Source organism: Astatotilapia calliptera, chromosome 11 (genome assembly GCF_964374335.1).
Source record: "Astatotilapia calliptera chromosome 11, fAstCal68.1, whole genome shotgun sequence".
Taxonomy (NCBI): Eukaryota; Metazoa; Chordata; class Actinopteri; order Cichliformes; family Cichlidae; genus Astatotilapia; species Astatotilapia calliptera.
This window is the reverse complement of record NC_137432.1, coordinates 28,888,948-28,912,002: the sequence shown is the minus strand read 5'-3', so window position 1 is coordinate 28,912,002 and position 23,055 is coordinate 28,888,948. Positions and strand designations below refer to the sequence as shown.

Here is a 23,055-nt window from a genome sequence, read left to right as displayed (position 1 = left end):
TGCCTTGCTCCACCATCCGTCCATCCTTTTCATCCCTGCAGGGAGTCTTAAATATTAAAAAAAAAAAAAAAAAAAACACAGAAAGAAATGTAAATCCAGCCAATCATGGACTTTACTCATAGCTTCACATTGGACAAGATGCAAGTGCAATTACAGTAGCACTTCAGGATGGAAGCTCGTGTGCTGGAGGAGGCTCTGAGTGTGGCACAAGAGAGCAGTGGCGTGTCGGCAAAGATAGATTTACGAACACGGCCTTTCATTTAGATTGTGTGCTGTGCACTGAGACGATGCCTGCCAAAGGGGTTTTACTATAATTAATCATGTAATTTATAAACAAGCAAACAATAATAAATGAATGCAATATAATCAACAGCTTCTGTTTCATGTTTGTCTGTTACTTAATGTAGTAAAGGGAGTTCATTTAAATGTGATTGATTGCATGATCTAAAGTATCTTTCTGTTGTGAATCCTTAATAGACGCAAATGCAAAACGTAAACGAGGACAGAGTTGCATTTGTGTTGGTTTTGGGTGTGTGTGTGTGTGTGTTTGTGCCTTTGGGCTTCTAGTTTGCTCGCGCAGCACTGGCGGTAGAAAGGGGCGATGAAGAGAGATGAGACCAGGCGGAGGGTCATTACCGCGCTCTCTGATAAAATGGAGAACCAGGGGACTCGAGCGAGTGTGACACACACAGATGTGCACTGACACACGTCAAGGGGGAGGCTGTTCTAGCTAGAATTAACAAGTGACTGTTGCCACCACGGTCCCATAAAATCTTTCAATAGACACACATTCTTAAACTAATACAGTGTCTGAAACCAATAATAATTAAATTTCTTTTTATAAATATCAGCCTTACTGATATAGGAATTTTATGACTCATATTCGGTGTCTGATCTAAGAGAGATCTCATAGATCTTGTTAAAGTCTGATATTTAAATATATAGGGTGAGATTTTTTTCCATTTCACTTACATAAGAAATAAACAGATTTCCCTAATGTGTGTAATGTGTAGTTATTTATTTACTCAGTTATTCCCTGGCCGACTGTCCTCAGTTAGGCTTGTAGCTGTTTGTGGCGTCCAAAATACATGTTGTTGCAAAGTACCCTCTAGTAGACAAACTATGCAACATCAACACTCAGAATATGGTTGAAGGGTGTTTCTTGCATGTCTTCTTTATATGGGGCGATTGTGGCTCAAGAGTTGGGAGTTCGCCTTGTAATCAGAAGGTTGCCGGTTTGAGCCCCGGCTTGGACAGTCTCGGTCGTTGTGTCCTTGGGCAAGACACTTCACCCGTTGCCTACTGGTGGTGGTCAGAGGGCCCGGTGGCGCCAGTGTCCGGTAGCCTCGCCTCTGTTAGTGCGCCCCAGGGTGGCTGTGGCTACAATGTAGCTTGCCATCACCAGTGTGTGAATGTGTGTGTGAATGGGTGGATGACTGGATGACTGGATGTGTAAAGTGCTTTGGGGTCCTTAGGGACTAGTAAAAGCGCTATACAAATACAGGCCATTTACCATTTATTTCTTTACTTTTATCTCCACTTATCAGACATTCTAAATGCTGATATGGAGATATTGGCAAACAGGTTATATCAACCAGCTTATCGTTCAGGTTCTATTGATGAGTATTGCTAATCTTAAACTTTCTTTTTACATGTATGTAGGATGTATTCCTGTTCTTACTGCTGTCCTTATCAGTATAAAGTTTCTGACATCATAAGTGAAGTTGTTTTTGTGTTAGTCCTTGTATTCAAGGGTGTAAAAAATAATACCATTCGTATTCTGTGATGCAGTTTCTTGTGTTTCTGGCTATTCTTGTGATGTACATACTACTAGGATATGTACAGTGTAGTTTAAATGAGTACATTACGTGTATAACCCACTGTGCAAAGTTTACATTTAAGGTATAGATATAATTATGGTTTTATATGGCACTTTTCTTTTCTTACTGATGCTGTCTGCTATGGAGACGCCATTTGGTCCCAAGGACAAGGTGACATTGTGAAACAGGCTCGCCTTTTCTTTTTTAACATCAATGTTTTAGTTTTGAATTTTTTTTTGATGGGGTCGCAACTAATTAGTAGCTTTCATTATTTATTCATTTGCTGAGTAATTAAGTTGTGAAATGACATGCGCTGCGGAAATCCAGATTCATTCATTAGTGTTTTATTGTAAATCACAGTTAAAGGCTCAATAACTAAATTTTTTTATGTTAATTTTAAGTTCTTTTTTTACATTGTAGTAAAATCTTATTCTTACTTTCATGTTTAATTTTAGTTTTATGGGAGCTTTTTTAATTATGTTATTCCTTCTAAAGGTAAAAACAATATGAGACTCATTAATATTTTTAATGTCCTCAAGTATTAAAATAACCCAGTGATTGTTTTCTGAACCAGATTCAGTCAGTAACAAACAACCATTACCAAACAAATGGCTCTGAGGCTGCTTTAAACTTCTTTTCTTCCCTATATAGTTATCTATATAGTTATGGAGTGAAGAATATACGGGCCAGTTGTAAATATTTAATAGAACTCTGAAATTCTCTTCAAAACAACTGCACACTTCAAACTAGACTCTGCAAAGTTCTCTTCTACAATAATAATCATGCTAAAGACAAGTGGGCTGTAGCTATCTGGCTGCAATTTCTCTTCTCATCTTCGATTTTTCTGCTGAGTCACTGCTCTCTTGCACGAGCTCTTTCTGACTGCGCTTTGTCCTCAGCTACACCGTTTTCTCTCCATACAACACGTCAGTGTCTCCTCAGTCACTTTCTCTTGTCTCCAGCCTCTGAGGTTTTCACTCTCTTTTATGAATCTCACCTCTGCTCAGCTACCTTTTTGTCTTCTAAGACATCTCTCTCTTTGTCGAGATTTCAATGTCTTACTCTTTTATCTTCTTTTCCTTTTTTCCCCCCAAACACTATTCCCTCTGGTTAATGGTGGAGAATGAATGGAGATTTGATGAAAGATAGTCCAGCTCATAAGATGATACTGCCTCGACGTGAGACTGTTGCTAGTGCAGATGTGAAGGGAGTACAGTTTTAAATAGACTTTCGTAGAGCACATAACTAAGAGTTATTTTAATATTACAGTAGTTGTGTTAATGCTTTTACATTATTGGTTTTGTTTTATTTGTTTGTCTTTTGAGGGGGGAGGGTGGTCAGAGGCAACGTGTTTAACTATTTATGAGTAAGAAATAAACAGAAGCTAATTCACACACGCTGGATGTTTTACAGTCATCTAAAAAATAACTCTTAGTACTCCTGTGAAAGTACATCCAGTCTGAGATTATAGAGTTACCTTTAGCAGAAATAACCTGAAGTAGTAATTTAATCTATTACTTTATCAGTTTGTCACATTTATTGGGGGAAATTTGACCCACTCTTCTATACAGTGTTGTTTCATGATAAAGGTTTTTGAGGTTTGTGGGATTCATTTATGCATAGCTAGCTGAGGTCTAGACTTTGGGCCAATGCAGCACCTTGATTCTTTTCTTTTCACCCATTTAAGTGCTTGGGGTCGCTGTGTTGCTGCATATCCCAGTTTCATCCAAGCTTTAATGGTCAGACAGATGGTGTCATATTCAATTCTTTGGTATACAGAGGTGTTGATGGTCAACTTGATCATGGCTGACTCCAAGAAACAAGGCCACTGTGGCTGTGAAACAAACCCAAATCACCTCCGTCACCGTGCTTGACAGGATGAGGTGTTTGCGTTGGTATGCTGTTTGGTTTTTGCAAAACATGGCGCTGTCCAAACCTGTAAACAGTGTTCCACAAGTTTTATGGTTTGTTTAGATGCAACTTTGCAAATCTAAGCTGTGCTGCTATGTCATGAACTTTACAGAGCTCAGTCAGCATGTTAAATGTTCGAGTCTGAGATGTTGTTCTCTGATGGGGGATGGGTAGTTTCTCTTAGTATTGCACAGTTTGAGCACTCTTGGGAAGATTGTGGTGTCATGATAACACACACGTACATGCTCAGTCAAAGCCTCTGCTTTTATAGAGGTGTTCACACTTGCTGATGATCAGTTAATCAAGTGCATTTGATTAGCAGCGCCTGACTGCTACTTACCATTTTAATCCCTGTGGAAGCAGTAAGGATGTACATAGATGTACTTGCATGACTGTATGCATACTGTATTTTTGTCAGTTAATATTCACCAAGTTGTATTTTGTGTTTTCTCTTCAGTTGTTCAAAAATAAAGCAGTGGAGCTGGGAGAGAAGCTACTGCCTGCCTTCAACACACCAACAGGAATACCCCGAGGAGTCATCAATCTCGGGAGGTGAGTCTCAGCACAAGTCATCGCGTCCAGCTGTCCTTCTTCTCTGATAAAAGACGATTGAAAGCTATCACATTTTTCTGACATTCAGGAGTGAGCAAAACTTTGGCTTTTGTGAAGAAAAAAAAAAACAAAGTTCAACATGCAAGTTGTCATTAAGTAAGATAGATGTTGTTTGAATGTGGCGATAACATCAATTAAGGAAAGCGAAAAACATCCCAGTCACACAGGCTCTGTTTACTGACAGTGGATCAGCTGCAGGCTAAGCTTCATAATGCAGATGACATTTAGATAAGAATTAATCTGTGTTCATAACCACTTCAGAAGATCGTCTGAATAATATTTGCACGTTTTTAAATGAACAGTGTTAATTTTTCAATCTGTTCTAAACTATTGCCTTTCTAATCTAGAATCTGTGTTGACATGATCTTCTTAATGCCACAGTCATGCAGCACAACTTTGAGCTATTCTCATTTTCAGAGCAATTTCCAGCGTGGAGTTTTGCTTCTCCGCTTGTTTGGATGTGGGTTTGACCCTTTTTAGGCGGGAGTGGAAATAAAGAGGGGAAAAAAGTGGCTTACAGTTTTATAGTGAGACAGAAATCGGAACTGAAAAGCTTACAATAAAGAAATCTGACAAACTGATGAATGATAACAGCACTGTGTCGGTCGGCTGTGACAGGCAAATTATCATTGCTGGCCTACATTCATGCAACGTGACTATTGTCTTGTCATCACTCGTATGATGTATGAACAACAAAGTGTAAAATGTACATCATGATGTGAATATGGATCAAAATTACGTGACCAAGTTTTAACTTTCAGACTCTTCTTCTCATTAACTAATCGTATTTTCTTATAAGATACTTCCTGGCACCCCTGTCTTCCACCTGCTACCAATTAACCCACCAGCCAAGCTGGACAGCTGCTGGAAGATTTAATTACCTCAGTCTACAGTTAATTCCTTCTACATTACAAACAGTGCCAGTCCTACAGATGGGCAGGAGGAACCATACTACCCATAGTGTATCACACAAAAACAAACCCACGTCACTTTGGAAGTAAACATATGCAGCGTGTGAGAGAACGTGTGCACCCTGGGGAAGTCAGTTCAGGGGAGTTTCCATTAATTGATTTTTTTCCTTGTGATAGATTCTTCGTATGTTTAATGGTATATAGTGCGTGTACTACTGTGTTAGTGTGTGTACATTATATAAAACAGTGTGGTAAAACTGATTGACAGGAAGTGCATATGTAGACTTTCTACAAAAAAACACCACAAGTTTTTACTCTTAATCGCTCAGATTATTTCAGTTTCAGTTGACAGAAAGTTTGAACATGGTCATGATCACTATCATTATAGTAATACGCTCCAGGGAGCCTTCTTTCAGCTTTGTCGAATATTTAGAGGAAGAAAATATGTGAGAAAATAACATATTAGCTAATAAAATTCTTGATTTTGTGTTTGGTTTTTTTTGCTCTCAACCTTATAATTTAGATTATGCAATAACTCACGGATTCCCCTTTTACAAATTAACAATGTCACATTTCCTGTTCTGTAGCCAAAAACCCCTTCAACGTGCTAAAGATGTTCTTAACGGCACTTAAACCCCTTAACAACATTAGATGTAGTGTTTAATTTATGTTTCCTGTTAAAATGACAGCGTAAACAATGCTAAAATGATTGCAGTTAAAATGTAAAAGATCCTACTTTTCCCAAGCACATTATTCCCAACACGTGGTATTGATTTCCATTTCTTAATCTGTTTTTTTTTCTCTTACACTCGATTATATTTCTGACTGATATGGAATAGATTGTGTTTGTTAAAGAAGGTGAAAGGGTTAACAGATGCGTGCCAGTGATGTTGCTTACCAGAGACTCCAGAGACTACCACCCTATGCCCCTCCCTCTAAAAACGAATGCAACACCTGCTGCCCTGTACCGAGTTTCAATTGATTCCACTTGAAGCGGGAATCAGATATGACTCTAGCCAGAAGTATTAACGATGCAGCCCCTAAACCTTTAATAGGTGCATTTATCAGAGTGCCAGACTCTTTGATTCCTCTCTGCTCTCACTCGCCAGCCACTTCCCACCATTTCTCTCCCCTTTCTTCTCACCTTCTCAACATTTCAACTCAATTCATTATCCGATATCACATATCCTCCAGCAACTCTTAGAGGATATGTAAAGTCATTCTTTTAATGTATTATGGACTAACTAATCATTGACAAGCATCAGTTCACCACACTAAGCTTTGATTTGTTGAGTGATCTTACCCGCACTAACTAATGGGCCAGCACTGCTGACCTTGGTGTGCAGTTTCTAAAACACTTTTCCAGGTTTATATTAAGGCATTGAGTTTGACATTGAGTATAATGAAACTTTAAACAAACATCAATCACAGCAGTCGAACATAAATTAATGTTAGATGATGGAGAGGGCTATTTTTTATAGACTTTTGATTAGTTTATTTTTACCAGACAGAGGGCCAGCCCACATCAGCTGCCAAGTTAATTTTATGTATTTTAAAACTACCACCACCATCGGAAAAAGATTTTTAAAAATGCACCCACTTGGAGTGTGTAACTACTGGGAATAGTTCTCTGAACGTTATGTGCTGCAGTTTTTATTTCTTAGGTCAGTGTCATAAGCCGTTTACAAAAAGCACAGAAATGTGATGACCTTAGGTTAATAATACAAGATTTAATGGGCAAAGAGAGAGTTTTTTAAACTCATTTGACTAAATTGGAATTACATAACCCGATTTTTATTGTCAGTGAAATTAACATTTGTATTGTTTATTAATTTATTGACTGGTCGACAAAATGTCAAAATACACAGAAAAATGCCTGTCATGGTTATGTGCAGCACTATGTGATACAGGCTGTTTGTATTCACATAAACAGACAAAGACGTAACATCTTTACATCACAGGAACTGGTAAACATTTGGCATTTATGCATAAAAATGAAGAAAAATATGAATTTATAATTTCAATGTTGTCATTATGATATTAGTAGTTTAATAACCACATATAAAATTCAATTAGATCAGTGCACTTTGGATGGAATGCATTGTACAGATTGCAGGAGATGGTCACTGATTTCTATCTGAAATAAAAGGCAAAGCCTCGTGCATTAAGCAGAGACTGAGTACAGAGAGGTCCGACCAGCACTCAGAGTACTTTGTTCAGCTCTGTTCAGCTGCACTGTGATGAGAATATGACGTATACTATAACATCTGAAGAATCTCGTCTGCAAGTGGCCTTGGAAAAAATGAGATTTGCAAGTGTTGAGGCTCTTCCCTGGAGTTTGGTTTAATGCTGCTGCAGTGGCAGTATACCAGAAAGGAAAGCTAGAAAGCTAAAAATGCCTTTTAAACTATACATTGTTGTCCCAAAGTAGTTCTCGTGCTTTAATTTTGTGGAAACAAAACAAGGAAATTGATGTCATGTAAAAAAGTTGTACACAAAGGCAGCACAATGAGTAGATTGTTAGCTTCAAATACGGAGTTGCAGTTGGAAAAATTCCAATTATATCAGACTTTGTTTCACTGAGAGGATATTGATGGGTATCAGAAGGTTATCCTGGTAAGCAATCACAAACAAAATAATGTTGTGCTTTCACTTGAAAACCAGAGCAATCCTGTAAAGAGCGAGCATATAGAAAGTTAAACGCTTTATTAGCTCCTCTTACATCCAAATGAATATGCTTATCTGTTGAGCATGTTTTAGACTGTATGAATAAAACCAAAAAGATTAGGACAGCGATTAAACCCATTACGTTCACAGCATGCCACCAGTGAATGTAATTAATCTGCATTTGCAGTTAGCAGTGTCAGTTTCACAAAGACCCGATCCTAAAACAAAGATCTGAGCATGGTAAATATTTGTGTTTTACAGGCTCAACTACATATACCTGATGCTACAAAAAGATAAGGTGATGTGGCTTAAATTAATAAGGCTTTACTAATTTAAAAACAAGCACATACTATATATAACTAAAGAGAAACACAGGCTATGTGTGCAGTGTCAAATTAGCATAATGACTTAGCCACAGCTTTACATAAAATATTCAAACTCTAGCGCAATAGCAGCAGGTAAGCCTCTCAGAATTATAAAAAAAATGTCAGGATCAGCTAAGTATCAACTGAATCAAAAACAGTAAAACTGACAGGTGACAAACATCAGACGGGGTAACTGAACCGGCTTCTTCTTGTCTTCCTTAACACTTCCCAGTGGGCATTGCATATCTAACCACTCACAAACATGGGCACAGACAGATAAACCAAATTTTGTTACGTTTTATTATTATTTACATGGAAAAATAAGTGATATTTACTATGAATCTTTCTTGCTGAACTGTCTATTTTGCGATACTTAGTGGACGTGTTTGAATGTCATCCCTGTTGTAGTGGCACCAGCTGGAGCTGGGGTTGGGCCTCAGCCGGGAGCAGTATCCTGGCTGAGTTTGGGACTCTTCACCTCGAATTTGTGCATCTGACTGAGCTGTCCAGCAATCCAGTATACACGGAGAAGGTTCAGTATATGAATAACCCTTCCTTTGCAATTTACAGCGCTGAACAGAATGTTCTGATTTCCTATTACCACAATTTCTGTGCAAAATGCCTTTCAGCCTTGAGGTGATGGCATAATACAAATTCCCCTTGCCTAATGGCATGTGATTTGCAGGTGATGAACATCAGGAAACTCTTGAACAAGATTGAGAAACCCCATGGCTTGTACCCAAACTTTCTCAGTCCAGTCAGTGGCAACTGGGTCCAGCGTAAGTACTGTACTGTGCATAATACTTAAATATCAGCGCAGATATTTTAGGATGCATACAAGTTTTGTGATGAAGGGTAAAGTCAGAAAAAAACGTTTAAATTGAAATTGGGGTCACAGGTCCACTTGGGAAGGTGATTTTTGTTTCCTGATATTCACTGTATTACAGTAATTATGTGTACCCACTGTGGGTCAGGACTACAGGAGTGTGAGGTTGCTGAATGTGGTTTCACATTTCTTTCCTTTTCCATTTCTCTTTCTTTTCTTTAGCTTTCACATTACTGACAGACCTTGAATCACCTCACATGTCAAAGCTCTTTCAGCAGCTCGCCTGTGTCCTCCACCTATCCACCCTCTTCCTTTCATTTGTAAAACCGGGCTCCTACAGTAGCAAGGGCTATATGACTCCAGTTGCTCTGGGTTATTAAAATGAGAATGAATTCAATTACTTAAGGAAATTGGATCTTTCCGATTTACCTGAAAGAAGCTTGGGGGAAATCAGGTGATCAAACGGTGCCTGAATTGAAAAGGTGGCAATCTGAATCATTACAGAAGCAAACTGTTGTGGGCGAGGATGTAAACGAGGTGAGGAAAACTGTGTATGAATATCAACAGAAAAGGGGGGGTGCATTTGGCTTCATAGCTTTCTCTCATTTGTCAGTGTCAAGGACAAACACAGCAGCACTGTGATAACCTTGCAGAGGAGTTAGCAAAGGTGTATGTGCATGCAATGAGTATGAGTGGATTAATGAAGAGTTGCCTTTTATGTGAGATCATATTCATCTTTTGAATTCAAATTATAGCAGACAAGTGGAAAATCAACAGGCGTTTGTTTCAGTTTCCACTGACAAGCTTGAAGTGCGTTACATAACCAGAAAACACAAGAGTACTAACGATTTCTCAACTGCAACTATCACGTTTTAGTTCACGGTAATTGTAAAGTCTTCATCAAAACTTATAGCAGAAATACATTTGAATAACTTTTCATGGTTACATAATCAAATCATTTTAGTTGTACTGGAATCGCCATGAGCTTTGTACTTATTGTGATTAGCAGCAAAGTGTTTATATCTAAAATGAACAAAGAAGCCAATGCAGAAGTGACTGCATTCATTTAGGGGGCAGTTGTGCTGATTGATTCTAGTGCAAACAGACCTAATGCTCACTTGATCTATGATCAAAGGTTTTTGGTGGTTTTATGATCTCAATCACTAATTTCACAACTTATCTCAAACAATAAGGTGTCTACTTTGTAAGCTATGGTGTAAAAGCTTAAAGATTAGAGATTATTGACCACTAAGTCTCCTGTTTAAAGTGTGGTTGTGACTGGTCTCCTGAAACATATAAAATACTTTTGCCATCTTTTCAAGAAATTCTGAATTTGTTTAAAAATTTTCCAGCACCTGCAGAAAATCATGAATAAAAAAATCTGTATCCATGCATATGGGTTTGTGCGTGTGAGAGACTTTGCTGAATAACTCAGTTTACCTGTTATTTTCTCCTGTAGATCATGTTTCCATTGGTGGCCTTGGGGATAGCTTTTATGAGTATCTGATCAAATCATATCTGATGTCAGACAAGACGGACGACGATGCGAAGAAGATGTATTACACTGCACTGGAGGTATGGAAATCTTTATTTTTCGGTGTAAACAAAGGAATCAACTTGCTGAAGCATAGCTCAGTTAGATTAAATGATAATTACAGTAATTAGCATACACTTTTAATAAAGCAAAGCCCACAAACTGCTTTACACCCGTAACAATCAACAGCAGGACAAGCAAGTATGTTGTTTTTACGGACTAGTTGAAGGCTGAGCAAAGGATACAACACTGTAAATTATCTTTATCTGACACAGAATGGACTCAGCTGTAATCAGCCGAATGGAGCATGTTTTCATGTGGTGCAATAGTAAAAGCTGCTCTTCCACTATCAGCAGAAAAATATCCGTATACTTGAATGTGCGTGCTATGATCATGTATAAAATCACTATTATTTCCTCTTTAATGGAGATAATGTCAGAGTAAACCACACTGCCTGTGGCTACAATTACAATATCATAGAAAATAATTTAAGATTGCCACTGAGACTTCCTCGGTTTTCATCAGAGGGTCAAGCCAGAGGCAGAATTACTAATTACAGACTTTCTTTCTCCCCTGTGACTTGGTATTTAAATGGCAAAGGACCCCCGCGCTTTTAGATTAAGTTATATGCTACATGTTTATACAGAGATCTGAGGTGAAGGCATGGCACAACTCATTATCTTTGGCATCCAAATAAAAGTAGAGTTCTAATTAAAACGGTGCTGAATGAGAGAACATTTTCTAATTATGCTATGCCATGATTACTGCTAACAACAGCTAATTAGTAGGAAAATCATCAGCCGCAACCCTCAAGAAAAATGTTTTTTTTTTTCAGAGAACATGGTATTTATAAACTATTTATAACACCCCCTATTTAGCATGAAGTGATTCCCTTGCTGTAAACAAGAATTGCAAGTGGAAACAGCTGTTTTATGAAACAAAGTACTGACAAGAAACACCTGCAAAGAAGCAGAAATGTACAAAAAAGATTCTTGATTCCTTCAGTTAATTAATTTGCAACAAAAGCAATACATTTACTGTGCAGCACTGCAGTAGCCACACTGGACTAATCCCTTATAGGAGGAAAGATTGTCTATATATTCTATTGTAACGCAATTATCATGAATTATCAGTGTCTGATAAAAAATAATCAGTCGTTTTATCTCTTACTGCGGACCGTGTTAACGAGACGGCAGCAGAGTGGGTCTTTGCAGGTCACGGTCTTTGCATGGTCGGCTGTGGCTCCTGTCTTGTTAGCACTGTTATGTTATTACTTCTGGTGGACACCAACTACGTTTGTCGTGCCAAATTAAAAGTATGCATATTTAGTCCACATTCCAGTACCACCCACATACAGCACTGGTGAATAATAATCACTTTAATCTAAACTGCATGTATCACACCACATCTTGAGCAATTCTACTTTAAACAGTCATGAAGAGCTCTTTTAGGGAACCAAGCAGCTATCTTACCAGGTGTTATGTATAAACACTTTTCAGGTTTCAGTGAACAGCCAGTTGAATGATATGCATGCATGGAGTGCAAAGCATCATATTTGAATGTATTTGCTAGCTATCAATCCTTTTGCACTATCTTCTCCTATAACTTTGGCTGCATTAAATCATCTACAGATAAGTAAACATGACTTTGGACTTGCAAAAAATTCTGCTGCTGCAGATTTGATGTCAAAGTAAAAGATATAATCTTTTAATAGTACTTTGTGCGTTTTCATCTGTCAGGTTTTATCGTAGCATCCAGTTCTAGGTTTGTTGGAACAAACGCAGAGACAGACGGTGAGAAACTGGTGAATAACAAATGTTATGCCTCAAATAATACTGAGTGCATAGAGTTTGCAGAGAATCTCTTTACATGCATTTTTTTTAGCTCTCAATCCACTGTGATAATAACATAATAAGTCAACATAAACACACAAGTCTGTCTGATTGCTCTAATTTCTAAATATTAGAATAGACATTGCTACATAAACATCTAATTATCTGAGCTAGTCATCTGTAGTATGAAAGTCCCCACCTGCATTCTTGCACAGCAGTCTCTGTACTGTCTTCGTAGCCAATATTGGACGATAAAAAATGTCTTCCTCAGACCTTTAAGACTTTTCAGCCTCCTCTTCTAAGATGTCTGTAAGTCCTCTATGCTGTTCTTTGTCTCTTCATGTCTCAGTCCTTCCGACCTAAGGTCTGAGCAGAGGAGGCAAGGAGAAGACACAAGGAGATAGGAGTAAAAATGAGATGCCCTTGCTTCGGAGCAGTAATTTTAAAACAATGTCTATTAAAGATGACAGGTGGCACAGCTGCTTACTGCTGCTTTTTATGACCTCTGTCAGAGGAGCATAAAGTTCATGAAAAATTAGGCATTTACTCTCAGTCGAATTCATAATGTGACACACACAGTGACAAGAATGAAGGTATGTCAGCGGCTTTTATTTATTTAACGCACACAAACAGTTAGGGGTAGAAAAGTTGGTTGCACAGCTGACCATCGTTTAAATATCTAATACAACTCATGAATACAAATGAACACTTATCATTTGTCCTGCTTCAACTTGATTTCTGTATTCCTGTCTGTGTCTGTCAAACTTGTGTCACAAAAATTTAGATTTTGAGGGAAACGCTGCTGCTGCATCAATCATAGAAAACTAAAATAAACGGTTAAAATAGTCACCAAATATACTTACCCAAGTGAAGTTTAAGTGCGGTAAAGGCATCGAAGTGTCTTTGTGTCCAGAGCTCCTCCGGTAAGGCTCGTCTCTCCTAGAGATTCATTTATGAAAATCCTCAAAAAAAGCAAAGAATATTTCTGGGTCATGGAGAAATAAAACTAGAGATGTGAGAGAAGACCTTTCTCCTCAGTACCTCTCTGGAACTGTGAGGGGTCTGCTTGTACAGTTTAAATCAGACTAAAAGTAATTGGCTTTTTAAGTACACTATATGGACAAAGTATTGGGTCACACCTTTTAATCTTTTGCCAGAGGTGTATAAAATCAAGCACTTGGCCATGCAGCTTGCCTTTACAACACTTGTAAAAGAATGAGTCGTTCTAAAGAGCTCACTTGTTGCAGAGGTGTCTTCCTATCATAGTACCATGCTTGAATTCAATCAATTTTAAGCCTTGGTGCAGAGAGGAGCACAAGGGCTTAAATGTCGCCAATGCTCTGTTGACTCAATAACTGACTCTAAAGCTCCTCTGACATTAACATCAGCACAAAAACTGTGTGCAGGAAGCTTTGCGGCATAAGTTTGTAAAGCTGAGCAGCTCCTGTGTGTGTAATATGTATGTAGCCCGGTACTTTTGTCCATATCGTATCACTATTAATTGTGAACTCTTATACATAGAAGTAAAATCTCTGGTGAAAGAAATCTGTTTCCCGATGTTGATCACAGCAACAAACAGTATGCGAATGATGGCAGTGGGCACATCAGGTTCAAATATTCCCAACTGCGTATGTCATTGCAGGCAATCGAAGCCAACCTGGTACAGAAGTCGCCTGGTGGTCTCACCTACATGGCTGAGTGGAGAGGAGGAATCCTGGACCACAAGATGGGTCACCTGGCCTGCTTCTCCGGGGGCATGATCGGAATTGGGGCAGATGATGGCGCAGCGGAGAAGAGGCAGCACTACCTGGACCTTGCCGCAGAGATCACACATACATGTCATGAGAGCTATACTCGCTCAGGTAAATGTCAGGGCTGCTGTAGAGCTGGGTTTTTTTGGAATAGTGTCAAATACAGTAGCACTTGCAGGGTTTATGTTGGGTTTGAAAGGCACAACTGTGGTCGGTGGCTCCAGTGTCTGGCAGCCTCGCCTCTGTCAGTGCGCCCCAGGGTGGCTGTGGCTACATTGTAGCTTGCCATCACCAGTGTGTGAATGTGTGTGTGAATGGGTGGGATGACTGGTTGTGTAAAGCGCTTTGGGGTCCTTAGGGACTAGAAAAGCGCTATACAAATACAGGCCATTTACCATTTTACCATTTACTGCCTATGCAGATCTTGAACATATCTAAAGACAGAGGGTATACTTTTATAATTTCCACAAAGGCAAAGTAGTCTGCTTGCTTTGGAGATGCTTTTGCACAAATGGAAAATTGCAAACTTTTAGCAGCAGTGACCAAGTCACAGTCAGGTAAAATCATATAGGTTTTAAATCTCAGTGAGAACTCAGCTTCTAGAGCTTTCTTCTTTAATAATTCTGTTAGTGACCATTTCCTAGTGAGGCCACTGATTGGCTGTCAAAGAGGGATACCGAGAATTTTCCTATTAAATTAAATGAAACAATGAACCTAAATCCTAACACTTATGCAAAAAGGAGAAATAATTGAGCAGACCCTGTAGCCCTCCCACCCGTCTTGACCTGTCAGGTTGCCGAAGAGAATCTCCTTCTGAGGTGAATGACTGTTTTATCCCAAATCTATTTCTCAATTTGGTGTTCATTCTCCTTACAGCCAAGCCAGAGGAATTCACTGCTGTAGCGCACTATAGCTGTCTTGTTAGGAGAGTTTATGGTAGCATTCAGAGTAACGAAACTGAGTCTAGGGGAGAAATATTGTAAATTAAAAGAGCCTTGGGCGTTTAACCTGACAAAAAAGGAGAAGCATTCTTGGTGGCTTCACCTCAGCGGAGCGACGGCAGGTCTAATAAGGAGCAGCAAAGAATTAAACTTCAGTTATTCTGTAATGTCTCACAGCTGTAGGGCAGCAGCCAGGGAGCCTCGGAGTTTGTTTGATTCTGATAATAACAGCATGTTGAAATGTATCTGGAAGAAAGAAAAACGGAGAGAATAAGAGAGGGAATAGGGATCAAGTTTAGAAGAGTAAACACTGTGATAAAACCTCCAATGGTAAATTTGCTTTGGCTCCAGCCTATGAATGAGAATGTATATGGCTGCACTCTAAAGATGCACCCAGGGGAAAAATGCAATAAAAAAAAAAAAATCATATAAGCAAGCCTGCCCACATGCATTGGGAAGACCCTTGTTTGATTTATGCCTCGGTATACGTCTTGGTCCTGACAATAATCTCCCCTTCTAATTTCAAGCTTCTTTTTTTTATCCTTCCTCTGTTGGGTGGGCTGTAAGGATTCATCTTCAAGTGCTCGTTCGCCAGTAAGCTAATGTGACTCATCACATAACAGGTTCCTCGATACGCTTTGAACGCATTTTGATCTGCAGGCCCGCAAGGCTTCTCTGGCTTTCTCTTCTATAGTCAGCCACCAGGTTTTTCTTCACTCATTACAGGAACTGAATGGTGCTTAGAAGCTCTCGGATTAGCTGTCTACAGGAAAGAGAGAGAAGTGAGATTTGCTCTTGCATGCACATAAAGTGGCTGCCGTTAAGCTGTGTCTTAAATACCGATACCATAAAGACTCCTCCTGCTCCTACTTTTGGATCTCTGCCATCTTCACAGCATCGAGCTGGTGCAGGGAAATGAGGACCTCAAAGGAAGCAGTAGGAGATGAAGAGGTTATTGAGGTCGGAGTGTGTGTGTGGATAGATAGATGGATGTACCACAAGTGCAGTCATAATCACCTTTATGCTTTGAAAGTGTAGTAAGATTGTCACTCAGTGCAGCTGTGATTTAGTGTGAGCAGCTTGACTTCATGTTACTTCTGGTTTCGTTTTGCATCAGAGGTTGCTTTTATTGATTTATTTATTTCTACCTGCACTATTCACGCATCTGCTCAGCCTCATATAGACTTTAGGGAGGTGACAAACATCGTTTATACATCTACATTTAAGGGTTTTTGGGGTTTTATTTTGCTGCTACAGTGCAGCTCAAATCACTTCAGACTTGATTTTGCTCCTTTATGCTTAATTAGAGAAGTAGTGAGTCTGTTTTTCAGTTTGCTTTATTTTTTTAATTGAGTAGCATCCACTGGAGTTCTCCTCACACTGTTGACTTTGAAAGCTTTACCAATGAAAATAGTGATTCAGCAGCATCCATGTAGTTATTAATTCTTCTGCTTCCCTTTTCCCAAGCAGGTGGTGTCATAACACACTGAAGAATTTCTTGTTTGAAGTTGTCTTCGTCTTCCTTTATACAGTGATAGACCTTTAGTGAAGTTTGTGTGGAACATTAAACCATTTATTACTTTGATGTTTTTATGTGTTGCACACTTTAATGAGCCATAATGGCCCAGAATGCTCTGCTCCTACTGTTGCTGCTCTCACAGCAATGTCTTACAACAAGATGGGGGAGTTTTTTGGGACCAATTGAATGCTGCCACTTCCAACACGTCAAAGAACCTGTTTTCTCCAACCATATTCATGTTTTCTAAATGGCAACACGGCCTCTAAAATATGCCAGAATAGCAGAAAAAAAATAGAGCAAAGTAAGCACGTTAGGCAATGTTTCTAAATTTAAGATGTTGCTATGCCAATGCTCCTGTCCTGACCCGAGAAAGAACAGATTCCTTTGTGCTGTTTCTTAAATAGAATTTCTTTGCTATGTAGTCTTGAATTGTGGTTGAGATATAATGAAAGTGAAGATAAAGAAAAGCCTACAGACCATCTGACCAGCTGTGAGGATCTCATTTAATTTTTACCTCAAGCCTTTTTTAAACTGAGAATAAGGACTGAATTCTGTATGAAGGTGATGCACAGCAAAGAAAGAACACTGAATCATTGTTTTCATCGTCTTTTCTGAACAATTTTAGACTATAAAACTAAGCACAGATCTGTTGAAAAACTTTTCATTTGTACTGGCGGAAAATCATCCCACGTCTTGTCTGTGTATTTGTCTCATCAGCTACTAAACTGGGACCTGAAGCGTTCAGATTCGACAGCGGAGCCGAGGCGACGGCAACCAGACTGAGCGACAGATACTACATCTTACGACCAGAAGTAATTGAGAGCTACATGTACATGTGGAGGCTAACCCACGACCCCAAGTACAGAGAGTGGGGCTGGGAGGCTGTTGAGGTGGGATCATCAATTCAGCGTTAATATTTGCCTTATCTGTATGAATACGAGATCACACTGTAAAAGCGATGGTTTTCCATATTGGAGCTGGCTATGTGCCAGACTATTTCCTGCCTCTGAGAAGTTGCCAGGCAACAATAAAAATCATGAATTTATATAGCATAATTTTGCAACCATGGTAACACACATGTGCCTAATCAATCAGAAAGTCTAATGCAGGGAATAAAACAGATGTGTAGGTGGGTTTGTGTGTCATTGTTTAAATCTGTGCAGTTCCCTCCTTACAACTGAGGCAAATGTATCAACACCGTTACACAAACACCTAAGTGAGCTGTTAACACACAAAAAACAAATGCTTTCAGCTGCTCCCTTAGTCACAAAGGGGTCACAACAGCAGGTAGCTCATCATATTTGATTTGGCAGAGTTTTACATCAGAAACCTTTCCTGATACCGTTCTTCCCATTGTAGCACTCAAATGCCTTCTGTAAAGTTGCAGTTACAAAACATTCCCCTTGGAAAGCTTCTTGAGACCCCAAACATGAAGATAAAGAGAAAGCAATCATCAACAACCAAACTATCAGTATTTCCAGTTTTTGTTTATATTAATTTCATTTTCTGTAATATTTCTCAAAATTACAATATGTCCAAAAAAATGTGTCTATTGAACATTTTTCGATGCATAAACTGCAAATAAACAGCACACTGTTTTGCCCTGGGACCTGTGAACAGTTGTGAGGAAGGGAAACCCCGCTCGGACACTCGTGGGTCCAACATGGCCAGTCAGTCAGTGAAATTTGCCCTACAGTGATGGATAGGACTTATCTGCCTTTAGCCTGTAGCTATAATGTTATGTGGATTGTGAGCAATCATTTTCTCAAAACCTAATGGTGTCATTAGAGGGAGTTTAATCATAATAATAATTCAAAGAACTGAGACAGTTTTACATCTTCAAGTTAAAAACTGATAGAAAATAAACAATGATGGATAAATTAGATCTGCATTTTGTCGGTGGAACCTTAGGAAACAAAGTAAAAATCCCAAAAATGTGCCGCATGCAGAGTGCCCTCTAGTGGACAAATTATGCAACATTGACACTCAGAATGTTGAAGGGTGCTTCTTTTCTTTCTCAGCCATTATAAATTCCAAAGGACAAATTGGCAAATAGCTAATATTGAGCAATATTATAGGACTTCTGATAAAAAGATGTGGTTCCAGTGCTGAAGAGGGGGGTTAAAAAATAAATAAAAATGGGTGTATGTTGATGACTGTTGTGATCCCCAGCGCTGTTAGTTAGTCATCATTAATGTTTGAAGCTTTTCAAAGCTGAGGAAATGCAAGTCCAAGAGAGCCTTTAAAAGTCGATATGAAGACATATTTATTCTTTGGTTCCAAACAACTGAACTATAAAGCACACATGAGGCCAGTGCACTACAAAAATAATTTAATGGTTTATTTAAGCGTCAGAAACTGCACAGTGTAATTTTGTCCCCTATATCCTGTCTTATTGCTGGCTTGAATTTTCATTTTATAAATTGCACTCGCCTATTATGTCAAGCCCCTTTAACACCCTCAATTACCCCGAACTGCCTTCCTTGATATTGTGTGGCACTATACATTACCTTGTAGATCAAGCAATCCCACTAGCAGGAGGTGAAGGTTGTGCAGGGATCACTATTATTAATGTGGCAATAGACAGGACATTAACTGTAGTAAACTGTAAAGGGCTGCCATGAAAGATTTAGCATTAATTTAGTGCGCACAGAAGTGGAGAGATCAGGCTGACGAGTTTGACGGGCCTTTTAATTATCGGGCACAAAGGTTGAAAGCGGCGCACGACGTTTCTCTCCATGAACATCAAGCATTAACACGTCAGGGTCTTTGTTAATTAGCACGTATAAGGCAGCCCTTTGTAGCAGGGGTAATAATGAGCTAATCTGCTTGGCTAGCTCAGCCACTCTCCATTAGCCCTTGTCAGATTTAGCATTGCTTAAGCTTCAATTGTGCAGCTGGCTGAAGACCGTGGCATGCTCAATCGTAGCCTTTCTGTAGGCGCACATGGACACAGTGTTGTTGAGTAAAGGATTTTCTACTCCTGCTCCAACATTTGAGAAGAATAACTGATTGTTTTACTTCTATGCTCTGATTTGTTTGAAGTAGATTTTGTGAAATGCCCCATTGTGAGCTAAACTGGAGATGGTCTTCCTTTTTTCCACAATAAACATGCCATGTTCCTCTCCGCCTCCTGCCAGGCCCTGGAGCAGCACTGCAGAGTGGAGTCTGGCTTCTCTGGGATCCGCGATGTTTACACCACGAGTGTCAGCCATGATAACATGCAGCAGAGCTTCTTCCTCTCAGAGACACTTAAGTAAGCCCCTTTTCCTCTCTATATCCCCACTGGTGAAAGAACCGGCATTTTACAATCTACATGCATAAATTATTGTCAGTTTAAAAGTAATAGAGGATGTTGGGAATTCATCATAACCCATTACCTGTTCCGTCCATGAAGCACACAAATGCTGTGAATGAGACGCACTATTTTTTTGCAGGCATAAGAAAGGATGATAAATAGGTGGTGTGCAGTAGGATGAATAAATTTTACCTCCCCTCATTCCTGGGTCATTAAGCAAAGTAAACCATTCGGGATCCAAAGTTGTACTGCAGCTAGCAGATGATAAAGACCTGTTTTCCTCGGGTGCATAAGGAATCATTAAGGTTCTGTCAGACAAAGTGCATTGTCAAAAACTGTTTTAACATAATAATGGCAACATACCGGTGCAGTTAGTATGTTTACAGTGCCTGCAGTAGCTCATCAAGATTCTCATCTACACCAAATAATGTGGGTTATTTAACAACGAGCACGATTGTTTTCTTCTTTTTTTCAGCTCAAATCTTAATGTTAGAAACAGCTATACTGCAAACTTAAAGGCCCTCTGAGAGTTTCAATTCAAACCAGGGTAATGGTGTAATAATTTAGTACTGGAAGATTTTTAACTGCACTTTGTAGTGCACTGTTGACTTTCTTGTACTTGCAATAAGGGTAACAAAGGATCACATAAAAACAGGTTAATCATTTTGGAAACTACAAAGAATAACATGAGAAGACTGATTCCACTCTAATGTCCATGAAGGGAATGTGACGCTAACTCGGAGAGACAAACAAATTTAACAAAATCAGCTCTGAGATTATCAGTGCAGTGCTTTACTGATCTATTAGATCACCACCCAATGTAAGGCTTTTACAAAGCAGTAGAAAAAATAGTAAAGCATGACATTTACTTTGTCTTCCTGAACAAAAAATAAGTTTTAGTGTTGGAACGTTATCAATGATTAATTTTTAATTTCTCAGGGAAGTGCAGTGCACCGACTCAAATGCAGGTATACAAATGTGAACTCATTTTATTTGCCTGATAAATAAAAATATAATTTTTGTTTTTTAAAAATAAGTTATTGCCAACAAGCTGCTGTTTCTTGGAAAACAGACATCTATTTATCCAGTATTGACTGAATTAAATGAGCATTCTTCCTGTGTGTTCAGGTATCTGTACCTTCTCTTCTCTGACGATGACCTTCTCTCCTTGGAGGACTGGGTCTTTAACACAGAAGCCCACCCGCTGCCTATCATCCGCAATAGCTGCCTGCAGGATGATGCAACACAGGAAAAGACGGTCTCCGAATAAGACTGAACACCGACGAACAGTTGGGACAGTTAAAGACATCTGCACACACACAAACATAAATATCGCAAAACCCCAATTCAGTGCAGGTTCCGAGTCTTTCAGGAGCGTGTTACGGACTCTCGATTCCTTTCCAGTAAAGGATGTTGTCGTTTTACGCTGTGATTGTAAATCCTTTTGCCGGAGTTACTTCCTGCTGGCACTTTTATTTTGTGGACAATCAAGACGAACATGACTTTCATGAAACGAGCACCTTTTTTTCTTTCCTTCTTTCCTCTATGAGGAAACTGGTTTAACTTGCAGACCCAAATGTCTGGGAGAGAGGGGGGATGAAGCGTGGGCCATATTGTCGGAAAGAAAGAAACACACAGAAAACCACTTAAGTTTTGCTCCTTAGTTTTGCTGTTCCGTTAATCTTCAGTAATCAATGATTTCCTGAGATCCTCTCAGTGCTTTTTGTTTTGTTTTCCTTTGTGAGTACACACTCTTTGACCAAAGGTTTCTTTGCATTGCTTTTTTTTCCCTCTTTTAATGTGTTTTTGGTGAGATTTAGTGGAAAGTTAAACATTTACAGTGAGGTTTGAATATTGACTAATGTACAAACATGATATCTGACTCTGAAGTCCACCTCTAAACTGATGTTGATGTCACGTTTCTTACGGAAACAAGTTCGAATGAATTTTCTAAAGTTCAGAGGTGATCAGGAAAGTGGTCGTGTCTTATGCATCCAGGGACCATTTTTTTAAAGAATGATGTTGGGTTGTGTTTCCACAGTGTGCTGTTATTTTATTCAGTTTTTTCCCCATCAGGACAGTGCTTTCTCTGTCCTTTCAGATCAAAGTGACAAACGCAGTAATGTCAGTTCTGTGACTGTAAAAGAACCATAAAGGAATAGAGTACATTTGCTCTCCAGCTCCAAATGGGTTTTCCTGTTTCTGTTGTAGTTTCTTCTGCTTCACTCTGCCTTTACATGTGAATCCAAATGGCTGCCAATACCGATGTTAAAGGCAGTTAGGCTGCAGAGACGTCATCTTTCATCACTGCTGTTCCGCACAGTTGTGGAGCGAATGTGCTGTATATAACGGATGATTTGAGTGACCCCATATGAGCTTGTCTTGACGTTTTTCTTTCAACTATTTTGTGTCTTTTTCTTTTTTAAACTTCAGTGATTTTTTTTTTCTGGGTTCTCTTTTTATTTGCTTCCCTCAGGTGTTTCAGTTAAAAAAAAAGGGGGGAAAAAACTAAAAAGTTCTGATTTTAAGTCTAGTTATTGCTGATATTAATTATTGTTATTACTTATTCTTACTGTTTGATTTTAACTTTCATTGTTAAATATTTTCAAATACTGATTAAAAACTGTGCAACTTTGTACATTTAAAACGACCGCGGTTGCCTTGTCGTTATTGCTTTACTGAGTCTAAAACGTTTTGTTTTTGCTCATTTTCGACAGCAGGTAGCAACAACAAGATAAAAGAAGATTGGAGTCATCTGCTGCTTAGATTTGTTTCAGGATTTTCTTGCTGGAAGTTCATTACAGATTTAATTAAATGGGGACGTCTCAGGGTTATGGAACGTTCCAGCAATCACAACCAGAAAATGACTAATGGGCTTTAGCCATTACACCTTTTTCAGCGTGTCAGGCCAACAAAGCAAGATTTAATATCGTCCTCCCCAAATGATTTAACTCTACCTGCTGTCAACTGAATCCTAATTTCGGCATGATGGCTTGAAGTGATTTCACTTTCCCTTTAAATAGAAGACGCATGCGTTATTGACATGATTGACATTCAATGGTATTTTA

At 39.0% G+C, this 23,055-nt stretch overlaps 1 protein-coding gene across 3 annotated transcripts in view; it reads left to right on the top strand.

Annotated features, from left to right (window-relative positions):
• The window catches only part of LOC113031368 (mannosyl-oligosaccharide 1,2-alpha-mannosidase IC), a 202,119-nt gene extending 179,482 nt beyond the window's left edge, over positions 1 to 22,637 (top strand). For 2 of the 3 annotated variants that reach the window (XM_026183375.2, XM_080308059.1), the window contains exons 5-12: positions 4,189 to 4,283; positions 8,692 to 8,818; positions 8,972 to 9,065; positions 10,572 to 10,687; positions 14,121 to 14,340; positions 17,407 to 17,579; positions 19,830 to 19,945; positions 21,116 to 22,637. In XM_026183375.2, the coding sequence (XP_026039160.2) occupies positions 4,189 to 4,283; positions 8,692 to 8,818; positions 8,972 to 9,065; positions 10,572 to 10,687; positions 14,121 to 14,340; positions 17,407 to 17,579; positions 19,830 to 19,945; positions 21,116 to 21,257 (1,083 nt within the window). In that variant the 3' untranslated portion in view covers positions 21,258 to 22,637. The remainder of the gene's footprint in view (positions 1 to 4,188; positions 4,284 to 8,691; positions 8,819 to 8,971; positions 9,066 to 10,571; positions 10,688 to 14,120; positions 14,341 to 17,406; positions 17,580 to 19,829; positions 19,946 to 21,115) is intronic. The other variant, XM_026183376.2, reaches the window with a different exon arrangement.
• Positions 22,638 to 23,055: the final 418 nt, after the last annotated feature.